Here is a 23,366-nt window from a genome sequence, read left to right on the forward strand (position 1 = left end):
CTAGTCATTTCCTACGGAGCATCTGGCATTGGCCACCATCTGAAGACAGGATACTGGGCTAGATGGGCATTTGGTCTGTCCCATTATAGCTGGGTTTTTTTATGTTTTTATGTTTCAGGAAAGCACCATTTGGCAAGAGTTTAATTTTAAATTTTATTAGACAATCAGAGAGGAATTTCAGCCCATTGCACTAAAAGAATATAACATTAAGTCCTCACAAACATTGCTAAAATTGCCATTGACAGGTTTCCTACCTTGAGTGGAAAGATAGTTTAGGTGCTAGGGTGCTAGTCTCACAGAGATATTGTAAGGATAAATTTCAAAAAGACTGTTAGAACCTCAAAGCCCACAACTCTAAGTGTCATGCACAACACAACCTCAATTTTATGAATATGGATTTTATTAGTCACTGGTTTTATGAAAAATGTCTGCCACAGATGTGATTTCGATCCTTCGGCCAACATTCAAGCAGCTGTACAGGTTTGAAAATGTAGATTTGGCAGCAATGAAGGACTGCAGTTCTCTCAAAGAAAAAAAATCAGCACACTGTATACATTTGTTACCATTCATTATGCACATTTCAGTGAATTAACTTGTGCACATACCCACTGATATTTTGAGATTACTTTTATTATCTTTGATTTTATGAACAACTCAGCACCCAGCAGTTAATTATATATGGGTTCCATGGTAAGCACTTTGGATAGACAGTATGTATCTAGCCACCTGGTTTCATTATGTGCTCCCTGAAATTCAGTTCCTCAAACCAATATTTGCTTAAAAACTTCTCCCTTCCATTGACATAATTAGAAAATCCTGGATAAACAGTGACGAAAGTTTACCAGTGATTTCAAATCCTAAAGCTAGTAAGATCCCAGAGCTATATTAGCAGAAGAACATGACCCTCCCCCTAATTATCCAAGCCTCATAAATTAAAAATAGGCAACAAATAAAAAATAGCAACAAAACAAGTAAGGCTGAAAGATCAAAGTTTTGTTAAAGGACATTAGCTTCAAGAACTAATAAAGGGGTAAGACTGAGACACCTTCTCCTAAATATAAGCCATCATAACTGCACTTAGCTCTGACACAGCATTGCTCATCCATATATCTCAAGAATGTTATGGAGGAACTTGTTATCCTCATTTTATAGACAGGGTAACTGGAGTACAGTAAGGTAAAGTGACTTGCCCAATGTCACAGGAGAAAACACTACCTGTGGGAGCCAACAGACTTGCATGGCCCCTGGGCAAGGCAGAGAGGGACAGCTCTGTGCTCCCAGAAAAGGAGCAGCCAGCCCTCAGCACCACCCAGAACATGCTACAGTCCCCCACCTCCAGTTTGAAAGTTGCCCAAAGCATATGATTTAAATGGAGCTGCTGCCACTCCTGTACCAGTGGGATCAGGAGCCCCAGGGCCTTTTGAATCACCAGACCCCAGGGCAACTTCCTCCTTTGGACCACACTATTACGCTATGTCTGTACTGCACCCATTTTGTGCAAACAATAGGCAAATGAGGCTAAGTGTGGAATATCGCCAAGCCTCATTTGCATAATTAATGCAAACTTTTCCTGGAACAATGGCTCTTGTGGTTTTTCATGCAAAAAGGAGCCGTGTAGACAGCTCCTTTTTGCGCAAAAGCCTCTTGCGCAAAAAGCAGGCTCTCAATTATTCAAATGAGGCTTGGCAATATGCCATGCTTACCCTCATTTGCATATTTCTTACACAAAACAGGTGCAGTATAGACATAGCCTTAGTGTGGCCAACTGACTACTGGGCTGAGAACTGAATCAAGGTCTCCTGATGCCTGCAGGAGATAGCTCATCTGGTCATCCATCATTTTCTGGGTGTCTTGGACTCCATGGGCTATGTACATGTGTCTTATGTTCAGACACTACACGCTCTGCTCTCACACACAGCATCAGATAGGGTAACAATATTCTGAAAGGATTTTTGTCCCTCCCTTAGGCTTTGGGGTTCAGAAAGTGTTTTTAATTCAGATTTCAATGTATGAGCTGCCTAGTAGGGACCTAGTTAGCTCTAAACCTAGTGCACTAGGCCTAGTAGAGACTGGCAGTTAGCTCTAAACTCTCTTCTGTCATTCTGAAGGATTGTCTTCTTCCTTAATATGCAGAGTTACAAGCAAACTACAATTTTCCCTCTTAAAAAGGTTGGACTTGCTATACCATATGCCCAAGACCACTGCGGGGGGTGGAGGGGAGGGATATGAGAAAAAAGGGAAAAACTGCCTTGGGGGCCCGCTGATTCAAATGGGGCTGGAGCCCCGAGGACTTTAAATTACTGTCATGCTACAGGTGGGTTTAAGGGCTGCCTGGAGAGGTGGGGACACCATGCAGTGCACTCCAGGCACTGTTGGGTATGGAGTAAGTTGAGGGTTTGTAACATGGAGTCAGCAGGCCTGAATAGAGGACTGTAACATGAAAACAGCAACAGGCTTGAAATCTAGTGAGCAAACTTTTGGTTCAGTAACACAGGAGCCAAGAAAGAGGCCCTCGTAATAACTGTGTGATTGGGACATAGAGAGGCACCAGGTATAGACTATAAGCTAAAAGAGAGCAGCAGAACATCTTAATAAAGAATGTCTTGGTACAAAGATTCCCTAGAAACTATGCACATACCGATCTGGGTTCAGGACCGGGTCAAAATTGACAGCATGAAGGATAGAAGACAAGCCCCCCTTCCGTAAGGTGAGGGGTGGTAACTGGGCAACAGAGAGTGGTAACCTGGTACGTAAAGAAGTGATGTAAGTTGTTTGTACCTGTCTATAAAAGGACAACACAAAGGGTACGCTCTGACCGTGGGGGAGTGCACTAGGCTGGTGTCATTGCTGACACAGAATTCACAGTGGCTTACTAACCACTGTTAATATCTGTTATCTGGCAATAGGCCTGCTATGTGTTGGTACATTGTCAACGCATGCCAAATGCACAGTAGTTTAGCGTTGACAATTTCTGCTAACAACTATTAGTACGTCACATTTGACAATAAACCTGCTCAATGATTTTACCCTTGCCTGCATCTGTTGGTTCCAGGGGCTCTCAGAGATCTCCTGTGTTGACCCAACTGTATGGGGTCTAATATTCTAGATCAAGGGAGCATTGACAATGATGCACACAGCCAAAAGTTTATTATCACCGACGGAATAAAGGTCTTGTAAGGAGTGCCAAGAACCCTGACCGGACGACACTGAACACTGAAGTATGACACTGAAGTACGACAGGGAAGACGTGGTCAAGGGTGGTGCTGAGGACTGTCAGCCTTCAGCACCACCCCTTCCTCCTGAGACCATGCCCCTGCTGGAAGCACAGAGCTACCCCCCTTTACCCAGGGGCTTAGAATGGCTATAGGCTCCCTTGCACATGCAGTATTAACTACTACTATACATTTTATGCAGGAGCAGCAAAATCCTGCCCACTGAATGCAAAACTTGTATATACATCCCTGGGACTTTTTCTCCAATGACTGAAATGAAATAACCATGGTAAAGAGTCTGAAAATGATTAGCTACCCATTCAGTTTAAAGTATATATTTACCAAACGCTGGTGTGCTGGCATAAACAGATGACTGAGAAAAGCTGTCACGCTGCAAATTATTGTGAATTAAAGATTCTGGCAGGGAGACAAATAATATATTTGTAGGAGTGTTAACAATTAACACAGAGTGAACAAAGATGAATCCCAGCCTCATGAACCAATACATTCAAAAGGCATTTGAAAAATATTTGAAACACTAATTCCAAAGGTATGCAGTTCAACAACACTTGACAATTTAGTTTAATTACACATAACACTTTGCTTTGCAAATATAAAAAAATTATGCACTATGAATGTACATATTTTTCAAATACAGTATTTCTAGATAATGGACAAAATGGATACAGTCTTCAATTAATTCCCATGCTAAGTCACTCAAGGAGCAGTCTCAAGGTACCTCTACACAGCAGCATTATTTTGGAATAACTGACATTATTCCAAAAAGACATAATCCACATCTACACTACAAGCAGTTATTTTGACACCATGTCAAAATAAAGTTGAGCTGGAGGACTTCTTACTCCGATTCCTGTAACCCTCATTTTACAAGAAGTAGGGGAAGTTGGAGGAAGAGTGCTCTTCCTCAGACTTCCTGCAGCGTAGATAGCACCAAAAGCCGAAATAAGCTATTTCAACTTAAGCTACGCAACTGATGTAGCTCAAGTTGTGTAGCTTATTTTGGCTTTATAGCCTGCTGTGTAGATGTGCCCGCAGAGACTGACACTTTTTAAAGCAAAAATATATGAATCAAAACTAGTATAATGTTGCCCTGTAACAACTAACGAATTATACATTTGCAGATTTGAACCATATTCAGGAAACCCTCAGCAAAACAGAAGCTGTATGATGCAGTGATCTGACCACCTGAAGTCTTCAAACACCACAAGTCTATTTTATGAGAAATCAGACTTTTTTCTCCAACTTGACTAACATTCCTAGTTCTGTGAAACAACCTCAAATCACACAAGTTTCTTTACAAATTTGATTCTCAGCCCAATCTCATGGCAAACTTGGCTAACAAATGTTAGCTAATTTAGATTTGCAACCAAATCAATGAAATGAAATACTTTGACAAATTTGCCTTGAGTTCATTTGAATCCAAAGTTCAAAGTGAAAAAATCCACAGGAACTGTGACTAAAGATTTTTTCCTTGCATTGCCATGTTTAATCTCTTAAATTGCAAACATGACAAGATATCTAACTTGACTGCTCCTAAAATACTATAATAAATATATGGGGTGAAACATAGAATATCAACCCTTAGCTCTCAAAACTTTATGAGAAAAATTAGGGATTAATTTGGTGGTAGTGATGGTAGTGGTTTTGGGATTTGGTGGAAGCTGTTTTTGTTTAAACCATGAACAAGAAAGTCCATCAAACTTGCTAATCAAGTTTGCTAATAGGTAGACTACAGGCCACAAAACCACACAAAAAATGCCTTTACTAAAAATCATGAGTTCGGTATGGCATTCACTAGACTTCAAAGTATGCTGTACATATTTAGGATAGGTGGAAATCCCAGAGATCCCAGAACTTTGAAGCAAATATTAATCTTGGATCAGGGAGGTACATAGACTTTTTAGGTACAGTGCATAGCTCATTACAGGTAAAGAAAAGAACAGCCAACAGATAGAGAGGGGGTTGAGTCAGATGGAAAAAAAGTCAGAACAGATACATTTGCATTCTCCTCCCATGGAAAAAAGAAGGGACTGGTTTGAAGTCAACTGGATGAACTGGAGGAAGGAACAGCTATGGGGTCAGATAGGGTTAGAAGGTACAGCAAGGAAGTCAACTAAAGAAAATAGAGCACATGGACTTTGTTGTTGTGGGAAGAGGACTTTTCAAACCTGAACAAAGTTTCACTCTTGGGTAAAGGGATGGATGAAGGCTCTGAAAGTTCTTGTATACAAGCCTGTATGTCTATCCATAGTTTATATGGTTTACAGTGTGATTCTTTTAAAAAGCTATCAAACCATCCAACTATGGGAAATGAATACATTATTGCAGGAACACTGATAGCAAAAAGGAACATGAAAACAAGAAAGTGTATATTGTCAGCACAAAATATATTGCCACTCTGGAACTGTGCGCTCTTTTTTCTGAATATTTTAGAATGTTTAGGCCTCATAAATATTTGCATAATGTATCTTTTTCCCCCAGATGGCTCATTTAGATAAATGAATCTTATGGCACATAATTCTGAAATAATCTTCTGCTACTTCCCACCACTTTATCAAAACTATTTCCTCTCCCACAAAAAAAAAAAAAAAAAAGGAGTTCATTAAAAAAATTGCTCTGCTCATTCTTCTCATCATTTCAATGAAACCATCAGTATAAAAATGATAATGTTGCCAAGGGAGGGACCTTAGTACTAAAGGGTAAGAAAACAGAAAACGGAACATGACTTTCCCATCTATAGCCTAGCTAAAGTTCAGGGAGATAAAGTCTGCTACAGTCTGCTGATGCCTTATTCTCAGTTCTAGCTATTGTTGTCTGCCTAGTCTGCTAGTTTTCTTACTAATGGTTAAATACCTACACATAAAAAGCAGCTCTCTCCGTTATATGAGAAAGAGATAACTTATTTTATGATTTCTTCTTTTTACATAAAAGGTGGTTAAAACACTCATGGTTAAGTCTAATTGGACTACAGCTATGATTTAATTAGCTAGATTGAAATAAAATGGTGCTCACACATCCCATACTATGCTTTACAATAAACTTAAGAGAAAATAAGAGAGAAAATCCTATCCATATTGGTTTTGCCTATCTACATACAACAAAACTTATTCATAGTATTCTAAAACGCTGCATATTTGACTTTTCAGACTTTTTTTTTTTAGTTTCAGTCTCACTTCAAAGGATTGCTGGGGATTGTTTTGAGCACTATGTGGATGCTACATAGTAGAAATCCTTTGAATAAAATTTTGTTTGAATGAAATGGAATCTGCTCTATCTATTCCTCAATAGCTAATCTACTTTGGTGGTCAACATGACTTTGGTGCCCTTAGTCAAGTTTCAAGTGGACATGTAATCATTTAATAAACATCAGTACAATACCTGGCACTAATTTGGCAATATTAATGCATGTACTACTCAAACTAGTGCCACATGCAGTCTGTGGATGGAGAATTTCTGTGACTAGTACCTTTCACAGCTTACATAGACCACTCCTATAAAGAATTTATACAGTAATATGAAATTACAGAAAAAGTCCAAGGAAGGATGGTTTACTGTAAATTGTATCACTTTAGATTCAAATATATTTACTAGAAAGATCTTAATTTACTTTCCAGTTCCTGTTTTATATAGAAAAGTAGTGCTCCTCATCCAAAAATCCACATGTATTTAGCAATCACTTGAGATTCAAGTAGGTTTACTTATGCAGTTTATATGAACAATGACGTATCCATCATTTAGATACAAGTCAGTATTCCCCTCTGACATATCTAAAATGTGCGCCTGAGTGAATAAATAGATGTATTACCCCAATAACCTTTTGGGAAGCCTTTGCTAGGACCTTTACAACATTTAGTTAACGCCACCTGAATCATTTATTCCAACATCTTTGAAAATCTGTCCTAAATGAAACACCCATATTATACACTGGTTGTCTACACTGAATACAAGTAGTGTCTGAGTTCCCCAATGGGCACTAGCAAACTACCAGTATGAGAGCTGTAAATGACTCCAATATTATTCTTTCCCACCAAGTGGTGAATATACTCAGTACAACTGACATGACACATTTCTTCTAAGAATCTGAAGAATATCAAAATGAATAAGAAGTAAGGGAATGAAGACTGCTGTGTGCATCATAATATAGGTTGAGTTGCTGTTGAGTTGGGGCAGTCCTGACACTGGAAGTCTTCTATCCAAGTGGGGAATAACCATTAGGCAGATAGCTACAATAAGAAGTTAGTGGATATTATAAACCATATCCTGGAATCTGTGTTTCCCATTTCCTTTTCTATTTTTTTAATTGAAGGCTGTCAGCTTGCTCTGATTTGTGTTAAACATACTCACTTTATGCAAACTACTGTATAATCCACATCTGAGTGAAGTTCATCATTCACTTCACAGAGAATCTAAAAAAAACAACTAATCAAACTGAAGCTCAATCACTCTTGTCAAAGCTTGAACCAAACAGAAACTTTGAAGCAAAAGGGTAGAGACTGATCCAATGAACTCTGTCATTAATTTATGTTATAATAATAGAATAGTAAGACTTTCCACAAAAACTTTTAAGCTTCATGCTTCTCATTTTCCTGTCATTTATTAAACAGTATACACCAAATATGATGCTCAGGATGGTCCATTTCAGGGACACAATTCCACTTCCTAGAATTTTCCTTGACCGAACAAGAAAGCAAGTCAAACCCAACGTATTATCAATTCCATTTTTTTCAAATGATGATAATGAAACTAGACATTTTATAGGTTTATAAAAGGTATCAGCCTAACATTTTTGTCAAGCTCTTTGCTGCAGAAAGTGCTCCTGCACGGTTCAATAAATGTACACCCAGTACTGTAGTGCAAAATACTTTGACAGAAACAAGAAACCACTTATGCCATTACAGCATATATTTATGCAGTCTTGAACTTATAGCTTGAAAGTTAAAAGATCGTGCTCAGAAGCACTCAGCTACAAGTATTTCTGTCTGCTCTTCTAGTAACAAAACTAGATGTGAAAATCCAACAACAAACTTAAAAGTATTAAGGTCAAAGTATGAATCACGAAAAACTCCTACCAGAAAAATGACAGTGCTTCCACAGGAAAGCCAATGTTATGAAAAAGTCCTGGTCCTCTTAGGAGCATAATCATGACTGGTTTTCTAAATTTTTTTACAACCTGTTTGGAGGATCTGTGTGCGCAGGGGGGAAGAGGAGAGGAATCTGTCACTTTTACTCTACAAAACCAGTCAGCACTATACAGAAAGTCCCCTTTTATTTTGTGTTTTCCTAGCTTTTTGTCTTCTGTCTTCAGAACATGTTTAGCTCCCTGATGATGCTATGGCAAATAAATGAATAATATGCAAACATCCATAATATATTAATGATGAGATAGTACTATGACATGGATATTTCTTGCTTTATTATTCAACAATCACAGAAGTTGCCAGCTGATACAAGCACAGCACCTGTAGAGTGATATTTAAGAGCCTTTCACACCATATTTTTGAAATCATTCTTATGGCTAGGATTCTCAGGAAAGCTTAATGCCCATAGCTGGGACCAGATTTCAAGAAAGCTCAATGCCTGAGCTCTTTTGAAAACCTAGCTCTTATTCAGGTGCTTCAGGGGGAATAAACTCTTGAAAAGTGGCCCCAATATGGATACTGAGCACTTGAAAATATGACTCTAAGCTCTTTCAATATATAACCTCCTATGTGGGGCATAAGGTACAACTTTTGTGGGATTTAATATAAATAGCATAAATATGTTTTCTTTCAGGATTTATTTATGTATTTGTTACTCAGTGAAACAGTTTAGCAACAGCAGATGCCAATATCTATAGGAAAACAACAAAACAAAAAACCCAACTACAAATATACCCACACTCCATGGTAAAATGAAAAGTAATGCCAGCTTTTTGAATGGGTCATTTTGAGGGGTTTTTAATAGCTGCATTTCATGACTTTACCTTTATGAAAAAAAATTAAAAATCAGGCACTAATAGGAAATAGCTATGGCAGGTGCTGACTGGTGTCTAGAAAGCTGTTCAGGGCATATATGCTAAAATTTTGGTGTGTACTCAACTCACCTAAGTAGGGTTTCACCATTTATACTTCAAGATATATACATCAGTGCTAGGGGACCATGCAGTGGAAGTAGTCTACAAGAAGTGGGCTGTGTCCATGAAAGCTCATGATACCACCTACATGTTTTGTTAGTCTGGTAGCATTTTAAAGACTATTTGTTGTTTTTTAAGTTTCTCCTGTACAGACTAACTCAGCTACCTCTCTAAAGCATCATAATAAGGTTAGACTTAGCCTAAATTCCCATAAATTTACCTTGTTTCCATTGGGTCAGAAGAAATTTTAAAGGGCTTTGAGTTTTTTAAAACATCTGTAGTAATTAAATGTCAAAATAATGAGATAGACAAACACCATTCTTCCCATTTTATAGTTGGAGAAAGATAGGATGTAGGGCCAGAGCTGTCTTAATTTATACCTGTTAAGGAGCTGTCACAGTCTTGATCTGGAACTGATCTCTCAGGTATGATGAACTGCCAGTTTCACTAATTGACAAAGTCATTCAGATAATTTAGATCTTGCCAGTCCACATTCTTAACTACAAATCTATCCTAGCTATTTTGAAGGACAATAGGCACTGAGGCTGTGTCTAGACTACATGTCTCTGTCATCAGAGGCATGTAGATTAGACACATAGGCAAAGGCAAATGAAGCCGCGATTTAAATGATCGCGGCTTCATTTAAATTTACATGGCTGCCGCACTGAGCCGACAAACAGCTGATCAGCTGTTTGTCTGCTCAGCACGCTAGTCTGGACGCTCCCCTGCCGACATCAAAGCCCTTTGTTGGCAGCCCCGTTATTCCTCGTGGGATGAGGTTTACCGGGGCTGCTGACAAAGGGCTTTGATGTCGGCAGGGGAGCGTCCAGACTAGTGCACTGAGCCGACAAACAGCTGATTAGCTGTTTGTCGGCTCAGCGCAGCAGCCATGTAAATTTAAATGAAGCCGCAATCATTTAAATCGCGGCTTCATTTGCCTTTGCCAAAACAACAAATCTACATGGCTCTGTCGACGGAGCCATGTAGTTTAGACATACCCTTAGAGTGCCACTCTTAAGATCTTGCCAATAATAATACATCATAGGAAAACAGAATTTGGTAATTTAGGCCCATTTCCTGTAATTTTTGCACAGTCTGTTGTGCCCAAAATGTAATAAATTGCAAGATCCATTAAATGGATTGCATTCTTTTTTACTCTAAAGTATAAGAAGTGATTTATAAATATCAAATCAATTCCTGAATGAAGAAAAACTTGGAATGCCATGAAAAATGACGTTTTCTCTTGCATCATGTAGAATAGTACTGAAAATGTCAAAAAGGCATAGAATCAACATACATAACAGAATAGTAACAATTAATTTGATGGAATAGGTAGCTTGTAACTAAATATATTGTGTTCTATTAGAATGTACTACATTTTATTATTTTACCATGGATGTCAACACATACTCATAATTATTCTGAGTTGCGGCCAGCTACAATAAATCTTAGTAAAGTTTAGCATACAGTCACAATTTTAAAATGTAGCTATGTAGAAGATCCTAGCAGTTAACTAATTTCCATTTTGACCTGATTTTCAAAATGTGTGTTCAGCTGCAAACCCTGCAACTGAAAGCAGACAACCATTTGTATGAGCAAATTAGTTCTAAAACAGCATACAAAACCAATTTTGAAAATCAGTCTGAGTCAAGATGGTGTAGTTGCTAAGCAACAGCATTAAAAGAGTGTATGATTCTTTTTTGTTTGTACATTCCTATCTCCTGTTGCTTATTTCTCGGGAGGGGAGGAAGAGAATAAATATTTAAATTGGAATTTAATAACTGTTTTTGTTTTTTAATTACACCACATTGAAAAATTAATGAATAATATTAGTTCTTCTAAAGAATAAGAGATTCAAACAAGAGATAATTATGCATCTGTATGCATAGTCATGGACATCTGTAAGGTCAGAATGAGTGGGAGGTACAGCAAATGAAACTATGTTCCTTCTGCATGTATACCTGGCCAAATCCTGCCTCTGAAATAGTGAAAAAAGTCTGCTGTGATCAAGCATTAGCAGCATAAGGCCCTTCATTTTGACCCTCATGAGCCAAACATCAGTGTAGTACAAAAAAAATTATACAATTTACATCAGGGAAGGGCAATAATTTTTGCAGGAAGGCCACGAGGACTTTTCGTACGTGGTCATGGACTAGCTCCACCCCTGAAGAGGAGAGACCTAGGGCAAAAGGACAGGGCTGGGAACTAGCCTCTCCCCAGAGTTGTCTGGGGCTGGAGGTTTAGAATTAAAAACACAGCAATGAGCTCCCAGCTCCCAGCCGTGCTGCTACCACATTGCCACTATTTAAAGAGCTCGTGGCTCTGGTCCCTGCTGGGGTAACACTGCAACTGGGAGCCATGTGTCATTTAAATGGGATCCTGCTGTCCGAGCTACCACCTGGAAATTCGATGGCATGGGCAGGAGGATATAAATAGAAAGCAGCCAGATGCAGTCTATGGGCTGGATCAAAGTGTTAGGCCAGCTGGATCTGGCCCCTGGGCTACATCTTGCCCAGCCCTGATTTACAGCTTAATTTTTGAGCATGGGAAAAGGCCTTAAATATTAAACAATGGTAAAAATTTGAAGAACACGTACATGACTTAGTGCAGGCCTTAATAGCATAGCTGGAGTCAATCTAGTTTGAGTTACCGCAGTGTTTCCACTGCTAGAGGCTGATAGAACAAACTCACCCATTGACTATCCTCACTCTTCTCAATCCAGTGGAGTACCAGAGTTGACAGCAGCACAATCGGGGTCGATTTAGTGGGCCTTTAGTAGACCACTAAATCAACCCCTGTGAGATCAATACCTGGAGACTGGTGCTGCAGGGAAGTGTAGACAAGGCCTTAGGAACCTAACAGACAGATTTTTAAAGACCCAAAGAACAGTTAGGCTCCTATCTCTCTCAGAAAGTTGTGTGGCAGCCATTCCCCTTTTGTGCCTAAGTCCCATTTTCAAAAAATGACCTAGGTGCCTAGTACTTTAATTCCCATCCAACATCCACCTATATCCAATCAATAAAGTTTTCTTTAGTTGAGGCAAACTTGAAACACAGACTCTAAGCAGAGATATCTTCATAACGTCTCTGATCCCCTCTATTTTTCCACACACTTCTGCTTTTCTCCTTTCCTTTTTTCCCCCCTGCTTCTTATCAGAAGCACCTGGGATGCAAACAAATCACAAGAAGATTTACTCATGACCAAAACCTGTCAGATTCTCCCAAAGTGATCTGCCTTTACTTGAGAATCTTATATAAAGGCAGCTCACGTATGGGGGTAGAAGAGTAAAACTTCCTTCACAGCTTTAATAAAAACTGAGAGTCAACAAATATAGCATTCTGTATGACACAAAGTCTACAATTTTTAGTTACTTTAAAAAATTCTAGGAGAGGACTTCATATTTTAAGATCAATGCAGGGCATATTGCCAATAGCAATGCTTTCTGTGACATTTTTAGTACCTTCATCTGTATCAAATTCATAATCTTCTCATTTTCTCCATAAGCATGATGCAACAGTCATTCTCAAGGAAACATTACAGCCACTCAATGAAATGCATAAAACACATTCTACCGCTGTCCAAATGGTGTTTACTGGATAGAAAATAACTGTTCCTGTGGCGCCCTTAAAGTCTATTGATCACATAATATGTATTTTAAAAATTGTCTAAATAAGAGAAAACAAAGATGAAAAGAAGTATTGATCCCTCCAGTTCAGCCTGTGCCTTTTGGAAGGACTAGCTGCATTTTAGTAGGTATAGTGTTGAATTGCCAGCAGTCCTCCTATATTTATCCATTCTGTTTCATGTTTGCAGCTCTTGCTCCTTCACTGAGCATGGGGAGCCTATGCCACTTCCCAACAGGACAGTGCAAAATATGTTCTCAATACCCAAGCTAAATACATTATTTGTGCATCACTCATGCCAAATCTCAAGCATATTTTCAGAGGGATAGCCATGTTAGTTTGTAAATGAAAAAAATCTTAAAAAACAACAAATAGTCCTGCAGCACCTTAGGGTACATCTACACAGCAGCTTATTTTGAAATAAACTATTCTGGATACCCTTTCTTCCCCCCCAAAATAGCTTATTTTGAAATAGCACATCTACACTACAGGAGAGCCTCAAAATTAGTCCAAGGCAGCACACCCACATTAGGAAAGCCTATCTCGATTTAGAGCCCCAGGAGGCATTGGGGAGTAATTACTTTGAATGGCCATGGAGAAGAGCTATTTCAAAATAGCAGCAGTGGAGCATCCATTCTACTCCTATTTCAAAATAGCTATTTCGGAATAAGCGTTATTCCTCGTGGAATGAGGTTTGCAGATTTTGAAATAAGCCGCCTGTTATTTCAAAATTATTTCAAAATAACATAATTGCTGTGTAGACACTCGCATTGTTATTTTAAAATAACGGCCGTTATTCCAAAATACAGTGCTTAGAGACTAATAAAAAATATAGATATCATGAGTTTTCATGGGCACAGCCCACTTCTTTGGATGAATTGAGTTAAGGGGTCCAGAGTAGAACTAAATAGTAGAGAAAGTGAGGGTATGGAGAGGAAAAGAGAAGGAAAAAAATGGGGAAAAATATTGTTAAATAGCGAGCCCATGCTAAATGAAGCTAATAGAGTGGGCTGTAAGTACCCAGTGCTTAGTGTTCTTTGTCATTAGGGTGTGGAATGTAGCAGCCCATCCAGTTCATGTCTGTTCAGACCTCGTTTCCAGGTGTCACAACTGTAAATGAAACCAAGTTCTGCAGTGTCTCTCTCAAGTTGGTTTTTGAAATTGCTTTGTAATAATATAGTCACTTTTAGATCCATTAGTGAGTTCTCAGGCATGTTAAAATATTTCCTACAGGTTTCTGTGTGTTATCATTTTCAGTATCTGATTTGCATCCATTAATCCTGTGTCATACAGGTTGTCCATTTTGGCCAATATACATGGCAGAAAGGCATTGCTGGCACTTAATGGCATAGATCACATTGGTAGATGTGCAGTTATATGAGTCTCTGATGTGGTGGCTTGTATGGTTAGGTCCTGTGATGATGTCACTTGTATAGATGTATGGACAGAGTTGTCACTGGAGTTGCATGCAGGGGTGGGTTCCTGAATAAGTATGATGAAGGTGTGCTGCATGTTTGCTGGAAAGAATTTGTTTCAGGTTAGGAGGTAGTCTGTAGGCGAGGATTGGCCGGTCTCCCACGGCCTGTGAGAGTTAGGGGTCATTTTCCAGGATAGGTTGTAGATTGTTACTCGTGTGCTGGAAGGGTTTAAGTTGAGGGCTGTAAGTGATGACCAGTGGTGTTCTGTTGTTTTCTTTGGTGGGCCTATCTTGAAGAAGCTGATGCCTGAGTCCTCGTTTGGCTCTGTCAATCTGTTTTTTCACTTCCCCATGTGGGTATTTAAGTTTTAAGAATGCTTGATATAGATCCTATAGCTGTTTGTCTGTGTCTGGGGGATTGGACCAAATCTGGAACTGAACCTGCTTCAGCTAATTGCTAAATAATTAACTATTGGTCACATGCAGAACATTCAACGATATTGGATGAACAGACTAATATGAGATCCTTAAGTCATCCTACCATGCCTAGGTAAAGAGGGACAGCTCCCCAGCTGGTTTAAATTGTCATCACTTCAGAAATCTCAATATAATTATGCCCATTTCTTCGAGTTGAAGATCTACTTCAGGATGTTTCTTTGTCAGGAATTCAAGAAGAGCAAATGATATTTTACAGTGCTGGAACTATTTTATCATTGTTGTTTAGTAACAAAGTGTATCCTTGGACATATTTTTCATATCTGTGCTAGATGGAATTTTACATATATAAATGGCTCAAGACTTGTGGGTAAGTTCAAAAGATGCTTCTGTCGCTTTCATATATAATTGTCTGGCTTTAGTACCAAGCATCTCACACATATTATTTCAACATAGGGCTTTCTTCCTTGCATTTACTCGATTTCTAAATTATTCTCACACAGGAACATGCTCCATGCCTCCATTAGTCAGTATTTTACATCCATTTGATCTGTGCACACAAATTCTGGCCACAGAAGTTGTAGAAGTGGAAATGAAGACAAAGAACAAACATTGGCTTGACCATCCTTTGCAATACCAACCACCTCTTGGTCTCAGCAAACTAACCTAGCCTTGCTGGAGACTTGGCTCATAACAACAGGGAGGATCATATTTCTTGCTGGAAAAGAAAACTGATGCAAAAAACATTTGATCTTAAGCACTAAAATGTGCTTGGTTATATGGCTGTAGTTTGAATGCATTTTCTAAGTTGTCTCTATATAGATTATAATTCTTTCTGCCAACATCACATTTGGACACAATCTTCTACTTTTGCTGACCACTTCTCTCTAGTCAGTGACAAAGCTATGCAAATCCAGTGTCCTGACCTAGCACTGCTGTGTAACTGTTGACCTCTGTATTGTTTCTGGAGGAGACATTTACAGGATTTTTAAATCACAGAGAGAGAATAATAATTATGTTATATACAATAATCTTAACCCAATTAAAAGTAGCTTTGAAAGCCAAATGCATTTTTATTATTGCCCTGAAAACGTCACAGTACTATGCAATTGTTTATTTGATGAAAAAATCTTAATTTTCAAAAGGCCATGTATGCCTTCCTGGAGTTTACAGTCACAATTCTAATTCTATATTGTTTGAAATTGGACAGTCACATATGTTTGCCACCGGAAAATACAGAATTTAGAAACACGCATTCATCACAATAATTGCTAGCAAAACTCAGTTTTGCAAAATTAGGTCCCAATACAGCAGCTGGGTTTGGCAATCCCATCGCTCAATAACATAGCACTATGCTGAAATCAATGTGATTCCATGCAGAATGAAAGATCTTTGCTTGATGAGTGCTATAATCCAGCTCTCCTCAGGCCTGATCTTCTAAACAGAAATGTCTAACAAGCTTTTATTCAAGCTTTAAATTCACCTCCAAAAGATTAAACAGGAAAATTGTCAATTCCAAAAAGACGAATGTTTCTGAAAGCTTAAGAAGATCTAAAAAGAAGGAATTATAATGGACATTGATTAGCAAACTTCCCATAGCAGTCATCTTGCCAGTTACTGTCATCATTAAACATCTGTTTTTACTTAGCCTAGTCCTCTAAAAATCATTTCCAAGTATGCAAATGATTTATAAAGCTAGATGGTAATATTTACTGGACTTTTAAACTTTCCATTGAATAAGGAGACATGACTAACATCCTACCAAAAAGGATTTGTACATGAAATATTCAGTTAAAAATGTAGCAACAAATATGATTTAGCCTTTCCAGCAACTTCATTCCTCTATGTGTTTTTACCATTATGGCCAGGATAGGTGAGGGGTTGTTTTAAGATCCTCAAAAGAAGTAATACATAGTATATTCTCAGTGAAAGATACTCATTTCTCTGCCAGATAGTCTTTTATGTTTGAAATAATGAAGCTACCACCCTGTCATGTGACGTAACTAACTTTGATCTAGCATTGGCCCACTCACATAGCCTTCAGGAAAGATGTAATTATTGGAGTGTTTAATTCTTGTGTCTGACATGTGTAAAATGTTTTGTCAGCCCTTCTCTCTAGAATATACTCTCACACAAATGGTTTACATTAAAGCAATAATTTATTTCTAATAAACAATGGATGCTTTACAGCAAAATATGCATTTGAAATTCACAGTTTTTGTTAGATAAATAACTTGTTTTTTAAAGAAAATATACAGATTTATCCTCCACTAATGGGAAATGAATAAAACCATCAATTAGCTATTATATGTCCATAATTAAGGTAATGGAATGAGCAACTCTAATAAACTTTGCAGCAATTTCCTACTTCTGGAGATGAATTTACCAAATATATATGTCCAATTTTTATGAAAATAAGGATATATGGGGATTTCTATTGCCCACTATTATTACATGTGTAGTTTTTGCTGAATATTTTACATAATCACTGTAGCAATACAAACATAATACCTGTTGCTAATCAATATGATGCATGGCATTAATTTAAATCTGCCACTCTTCAGGCTTATGAATACAAATTACCAAACTTTTAAAAGTTGAACCTCCACAAATTACACCCATATTTCATTAGCTTATATGACTAGACATTTATGCAAACCCTGCCCCCCCAACTTCACTTGATTGTTTTGCATGCACAATGTTTGTATTAGCACTTATTATGCATTTTGCATGCAATTGGATATTTCCATGCCAAATTTAATTGTTATTCTCACTGCGTCATGATTGTGCTATCTTTTACCTTGGTAGGTGCTCAATAAGTAACAAGTGCCACCTTTTGAAACTTCTCTAGCTTTCTCATATGATCATTATCACTGTAGTATCTGAATCCAAGTCTGTATCCAAAATTGCATTAACACTCCCCATTACATATTTTTCTCCGTATAAGCATGAAAATAAATATAAACTTATAATGCATTTTAGCATAACCTTATTATATACTTATACAGAGTCATAGTCAAGCCATAGTTAAGTACATTACATAGAATAAACACGCAGTGAGATTTTTCAAGTCCCAAAAGGATTTGGATGTGAAATTTCCATTAATTTTCATACATGGCTTTGAAATTTCAGCCTAGTCCATGCCATGGGATCCTATAATCTACTATATCGGGAAAAAAAATAAGATTCACATAATAGATAGGTGTTCCATAATCCACAAATAAATACAGAGCTGTATAATTTCACTGTTGGTTTCCAATTAGCATCTTTCAGCAAAGCTAAATAAGCACTTTATCCCAGAAGTCTTCTTCTGTTTCTGGGTTTGAATATTTGCAAACTGGAAATGCAGGTTTACAATAAATAATTAAAGTGAACTTTTGCAATTATAAAGTCATTTTTAATTTTCATTCTCTAACTAATAAGACACTGTATTGTATTAATGTACCTAGAGCAACAGAATGAAAGTTTCCATCACGTATAATTACTATAACATTGCATTATGATTTGATAAAAGGATATTGTTATACAAGCATTGAATATCCTATAATCCAAATTTGGGCTCTGCTCTTTAATGAAAGTATTTTTATGCATAAGCTTTAAAACCAGAAAGCAAAATGAACAGTGCATTGAAATTATGCTATTGTTTGACAAAGTATTATCTGTGTATTTTCTTAAATCTTATTGAATAATGCAAATGCAGTGTGGTATTGTGCTCCGATTAAAAAAAATCACTTCTCAGAATTTAATATAATTCTGGTTCTATTAAAATTTGACACAATAAGGGAGAAAAGTCTATTTCAAATTTTCTAAGACATCCTTCCTCATGTTTCTCAGACAACACATTTTGCAAGTTAGCCTATATACTTCTCTTCTGAAACAAGGGAGAAAACATTTTTATGTAGTAGGTAACATAGGAAATCCACACTGCATCATTGATCAGTGGATGGAATGGAAGATGACTTTCCAAACTTGGGGATGGGGAACAACAACATATTTTTGCTTGAATTTCTGATCTTCAACCCAAGGGTTGTTAAAGCCTTTCCACTAAAAGCAACACTGCAGGAACATAATACCTAATGTGAAAGCAAGACAACAGAGCAATAACTAAAACAGAAAGCAGTAAGCCAGTTTCTGTAAGCAATACTATAGTTATGCACAACCTTGCAAAAAATAAGATTGCAGATCACTTATATATCCATTTGCAATGATATAAACAAGAAAAAGCAGGTAACAGAATGGAGAAACTTGGGTCTTGACACTAAAAATAATCTGTCAGTACACTTAAACCTCCGTACTCTAGGGGTTCCTAATCCTAAACAGGGGAGCCGATAGCATCCATGGGCCGCTGATCAAGGTGGAGGAAGAGGGCCAGGCTCCAAGTTCCGGAAGCGTTAGGGCCAGGGCAGCCAGCCCTCAGAGGCACACAGATCACATGGTGCAGCTGAGAGGCCTTGGCCCCTTAGAATCACCAATTACAGAGACAACTGTCCCTTTTACCACCACCTACCCCATCCTGAAACACCCATGATACAGAGGAGGAAGTGGTTCTGCACGCTGCCACTCCCTCTCCCCACAACTAGGGAAATGGTGGTACACAGAGCCTCTTTTGGGGGTGATACCAGGGACAGTAGGGAGCACAGAGCCACATACACCCACAGGAGCAGAACATCAGGTAAGTGCCCTGCCCTCAACCCTTCATGCTTCATTCCTGCAGCCCCCTCCCTGACTCAGCAAAATCTTTAATCCAGCATACGCTGTTTCCCAGATTAAAGAGGTTCATGTGTAATTACAAAACAAGGACATTGAAAGAAGCTTTATTCTATTGTTTGATGTTCCCCCATGAGATATATTCATATTGTGCATATATCATTTCTAGGTGGCCGAAAATCTTTTTCAAAGTGAGAACCATATCTGTTTGCAGATAAGTACACGGAGACCTGCAGAGGAAGGACTTATAAGCACTAATAGTTATCGACATTCTTGGAAAAACAAAAGGGTTCCTCTTGCATAGAGCATGGAAATCTGTACTCACCCATAACTGTGAGTTCTGCAGAGGCACTACTGTTCTCATTCTTGTAGGTGACAATGCAAGTGTATGTCCCAGAGTCATCATCAGTCACATTAGAAATAAGTAAGTTACTGCCAGCCAATAATGAATACTTTTTGGATCTGTAACATTGACAAAAGACACCCATGTTCACATTAAACTATCACCATATACATAGAAAAGTACTCAAGATCCAAATGTACTCCATAAACTATTCTTAGCTGGCTTGCTCTGACCTTATAATGTTGTTATTAAATGTTATAATTAAATTGTGAATGTCATTCTGATTTAAATAGCATTTCATAAAAGCAGACATTTATGGTCATGTTCTGCCCTCAGATGTGCATGCAAAGCTGCAAATGAACAAAACAAGGGTTTCATGAGCACATCCAGTCTTCTTAGTACTTAAAATGAAAGCCTGACCTCTTCAAAAGTGCATCAAACTGACAACACTTAGAATGGTAGTTAATATTTGTCTTCACTTCACACTGGGAAATGAAATTTCATTATATAAAAGACGCATGCATGAAATACCTGACAGGAATGACTTCATCTCCTCGCATCCATATGAAGGTAGGCATGGGATACCCAGAGACACAACATTCAAGAACGGCGTCTTTTCCCTCAACAGCTACAACATTTAACGGTCTCTGCAGGAAAAATGGCTGTCGGTGCAAACCTGGATCTATGAAAGAAAAAAGAGAGTTATCATAAAATGCTGTTTGTTTTCAGAACAGGGAATCAAAACAGCCTATTAATAATGGACCAAAGGAACTCAGGTCTTCAAGTGTTCTCTCTGAAGAGGAAAAGAAAACAGCAATAAAGAAGTGTAGAATGGGACATGGAATGGAGGTGTTTGAAACTGAGGTGATGTTATCATTCTGAATAGTTGTAGAAGTATTCTATAGAGATTGGAATCAGAGCTGGGTCTTGGGAGGGCCACAGAAAATGTTGCACTCAGGGCAAGAAGAGAGAAAGTGATGAATAAGGACATCAGAAAAGCTGGAGTCAAGGTAGTCACAGTATTTTGAAGGTCATGATAAGCAGGTTTAAATATATCAAGAATAAATTAAATCCTAGTAATGGTGCAGATCAAACAACAGACAATGATGAGAAAATTATGCATCACAATACATAAAAGGCAGAAGAATCCAGTAAATATTTTTGTTGTATACTTGAAAAGAAGCTAGTTGATATACTTCCATATTACAGTGATAATTAAACATCCTTTATCCCATCACAAATTATGGACAATGTTAACTTTAATAATGGCTATTTAACATCTTGTTTAACCATTTTTAAAAATATTTCCAGATAACAGCATCAAAAATAGGATGAAGTTTCAAAATGCTATTAACTAGAGGTAATCATGAAATAGAACATTGTTTTATATTAAAGACACAGTATATTATATTTAGGATCTGTTATTTTACTTGTTTTTTCTCTTCCTTCATTTATGCCTAGCCAAATTTTTGACACAGTTAAAGTGTATCAGATACACGTAGCTTAATGAACACATTAATAACAATGAAATAGCTAAATTAGTGTTCTTTTTAAACTTGAAAATGCTTATCTGAATGTTAAAATTTTCAAATTCAATGTAACCCTGGATTTATTCAGCCTTGCTTTGATGATAACTCCAAATTATCTTAAATGATTTAGATACATAAAACATTAAGTTGATTTATTCAAATTTCTCTTGGTCCAGAATTTTAACAACAGGAGGCTTATGTTGCACACCTTTGTCCACCTGCATTCACATATGGAAACAGCAATGCAAATGGTCACCTGTGAAGGCAATCACCCTTTTTCTCAGTACACATCTGTAGGGCCTTCCTTAGCATTTAAGGAGCCATACAAAGGACTCATGAAACTGGCACTGTTACACCCAACAAAAGACCTAGGGGTGACAATTTTTTTAGACATGTGATTTTATAATCTTTAGCAACACACCAATGAAATATTTTTAAAGCAAACTTTAAACTAAGGTCTTGTAGACTAACCAATAAATACAGAAACTGACAGCATAGAGCTGGGGTTGGCAAATGCCTGTTAAATGACTTTATTACATCCTGAATGGCTCTTCCACAGTTTCAATGTCTGCTAAAAGGTCTGGCAGGCTTTTTCACTTTTAAGTTAACTAGATCATCTCCAGAGGAAGCAGAGGCACAGAACAGAGATAGGAAGGGAGGAGGGGTGGATATTAAGATTCAGTGGTACCCCAAATTTTTCGATGCCCTACTCAGCTGCCTACTCTGCATATGGGTAGGGATAGTTCTGCACATATATATAATACAATTGCACAATTGTGCTTCTGCTTTTTTTTTTCCAGAAATGTGCTCTTTACTTTCATCCAATTCCTATTTGCCTGACTTACCTTCCCTGCCTGTTTCCTAGCATGACTGCTTCTTTTATCTCCTGTAGTTTCGAAATTTGCCGCATGGTGCCTACACTCAGCCCAGCTGCTCCCGTTCCCTCCCTGTCTCAACTACTGCTTTTACTTCTTAATGTACAAATTGCCTGACATGAGATGGAGATACTGTGCTGTGTGGTAACAAAAGCTTGTACTTCATCATTTCAATGTCCTGCCCCAGTAAGACCTTATACATGAAAGTCCGGACCTCTTTCTGAACTTTTCTTTCCTGCTTAACCACAGAAAAGCCATATGAAAAAGCAGCACTACCCAATATCTGTATTTCATTTGGAAGTCCACTTCAAAAGCAGATACAAATGATAAGTGAGTCATTCTTGAAGCATCAGCAAAATTGAATGAAATCTCTATCTGTCTGTGCGAGGGAGTGTAGGGGACAGCCAAAGACTGTATCAGAATGAAACAAAAATCTTAATAGAAATGTAAGCGGGGGAATGGTCCCGCTATTGTGGGGAACTTTCCTGGCTTCTATACCACCCCGGTGAAATGGACCAGCGAAAGGATCTGAGTCCCCGCTCCCACTTCCTTTACCCCATGGCCTCCCTGATCCTGAGGGCTCCCCCTCCCCTCTCCTGAGTAGCAGAGCCCTTGAAACCCCAACAAGGCTGGGCCCAGGTTTCCTGGGCCTTAATCCCCGACCTTGTAGTCACTGGGGGCAGAAGTTAGGGTGTCCCCACTCCGAGGTGCTCTCTTTACACTGCAGGCCTTCTTGGCCCAGTGATCACTTTATAAGGTTCAAAGCAAATACAATTTATTAAACATCAACTGGTTAAAGAGAAAAGAATAAGAAAAAATGAGAATGGTTAAATGAGAACACACAGCCCTGCTGTGTAGCACAGGGACATCAAAACAGCAGTCTGCAGAGTGTAAGGACAGTCCACAGTCTCTTTCTTAGAGGCCTTGGATATGCTGCAGGGGGGGCTACAGGCTGGACACGCTAGCTCTGGTAGTGACCACACAGTCTCAAGCTCGAAGTGGCCAGACCCCTCTCCCAGTCAAGAGCCTTTCCCCACACTTTGCTGGTCCCACGTGCTCACCACATCCAGCTGCAGGACAGTTCCAGCTCCT

At 38.3% G+C, this 23,366-nt stretch overlaps 1 protein-coding gene across 4 annotated transcripts in view; it reads right to left on the reverse strand.

The window, feature by feature from the left end:
* The window catches only part of DCC (DCC netrin 1 receptor), a 994,271-nt gene that overhangs the window by 484,364 nt on the left and 486,541 nt on the right, over positions 1-23,366 (reverse strand). For all 4 annotated transcript variants that reach the window (XM_075932654.1, XM_075932653.1, XM_075932652.1 and 1 more), the window contains exons 4-5: positions 20,402-20,552; positions 19,853-19,989 (exon numbers count right to left, since the gene is read on the reverse strand). In XM_075932654.1, the coding sequence (XP_075788769.1) occupies positions 19,853-19,989; positions 20,402-20,552 (288 nt within the window). The remainder of the gene's footprint in view (positions 1-19,852; positions 19,990-20,401; positions 20,553-23,366) is intronic.

The sequence above is a fragment of the Pelodiscus sinensis genome, chromosome 6 (assembly GCF_049634645.1).
Source record: "Pelodiscus sinensis isolate JC-2024 chromosome 6, ASM4963464v1, whole genome shotgun sequence".
Taxonomy (NCBI): domain Eukaryota; kingdom Metazoa; phylum Chordata; order Testudines; family Trionychidae; genus Pelodiscus; species Pelodiscus sinensis.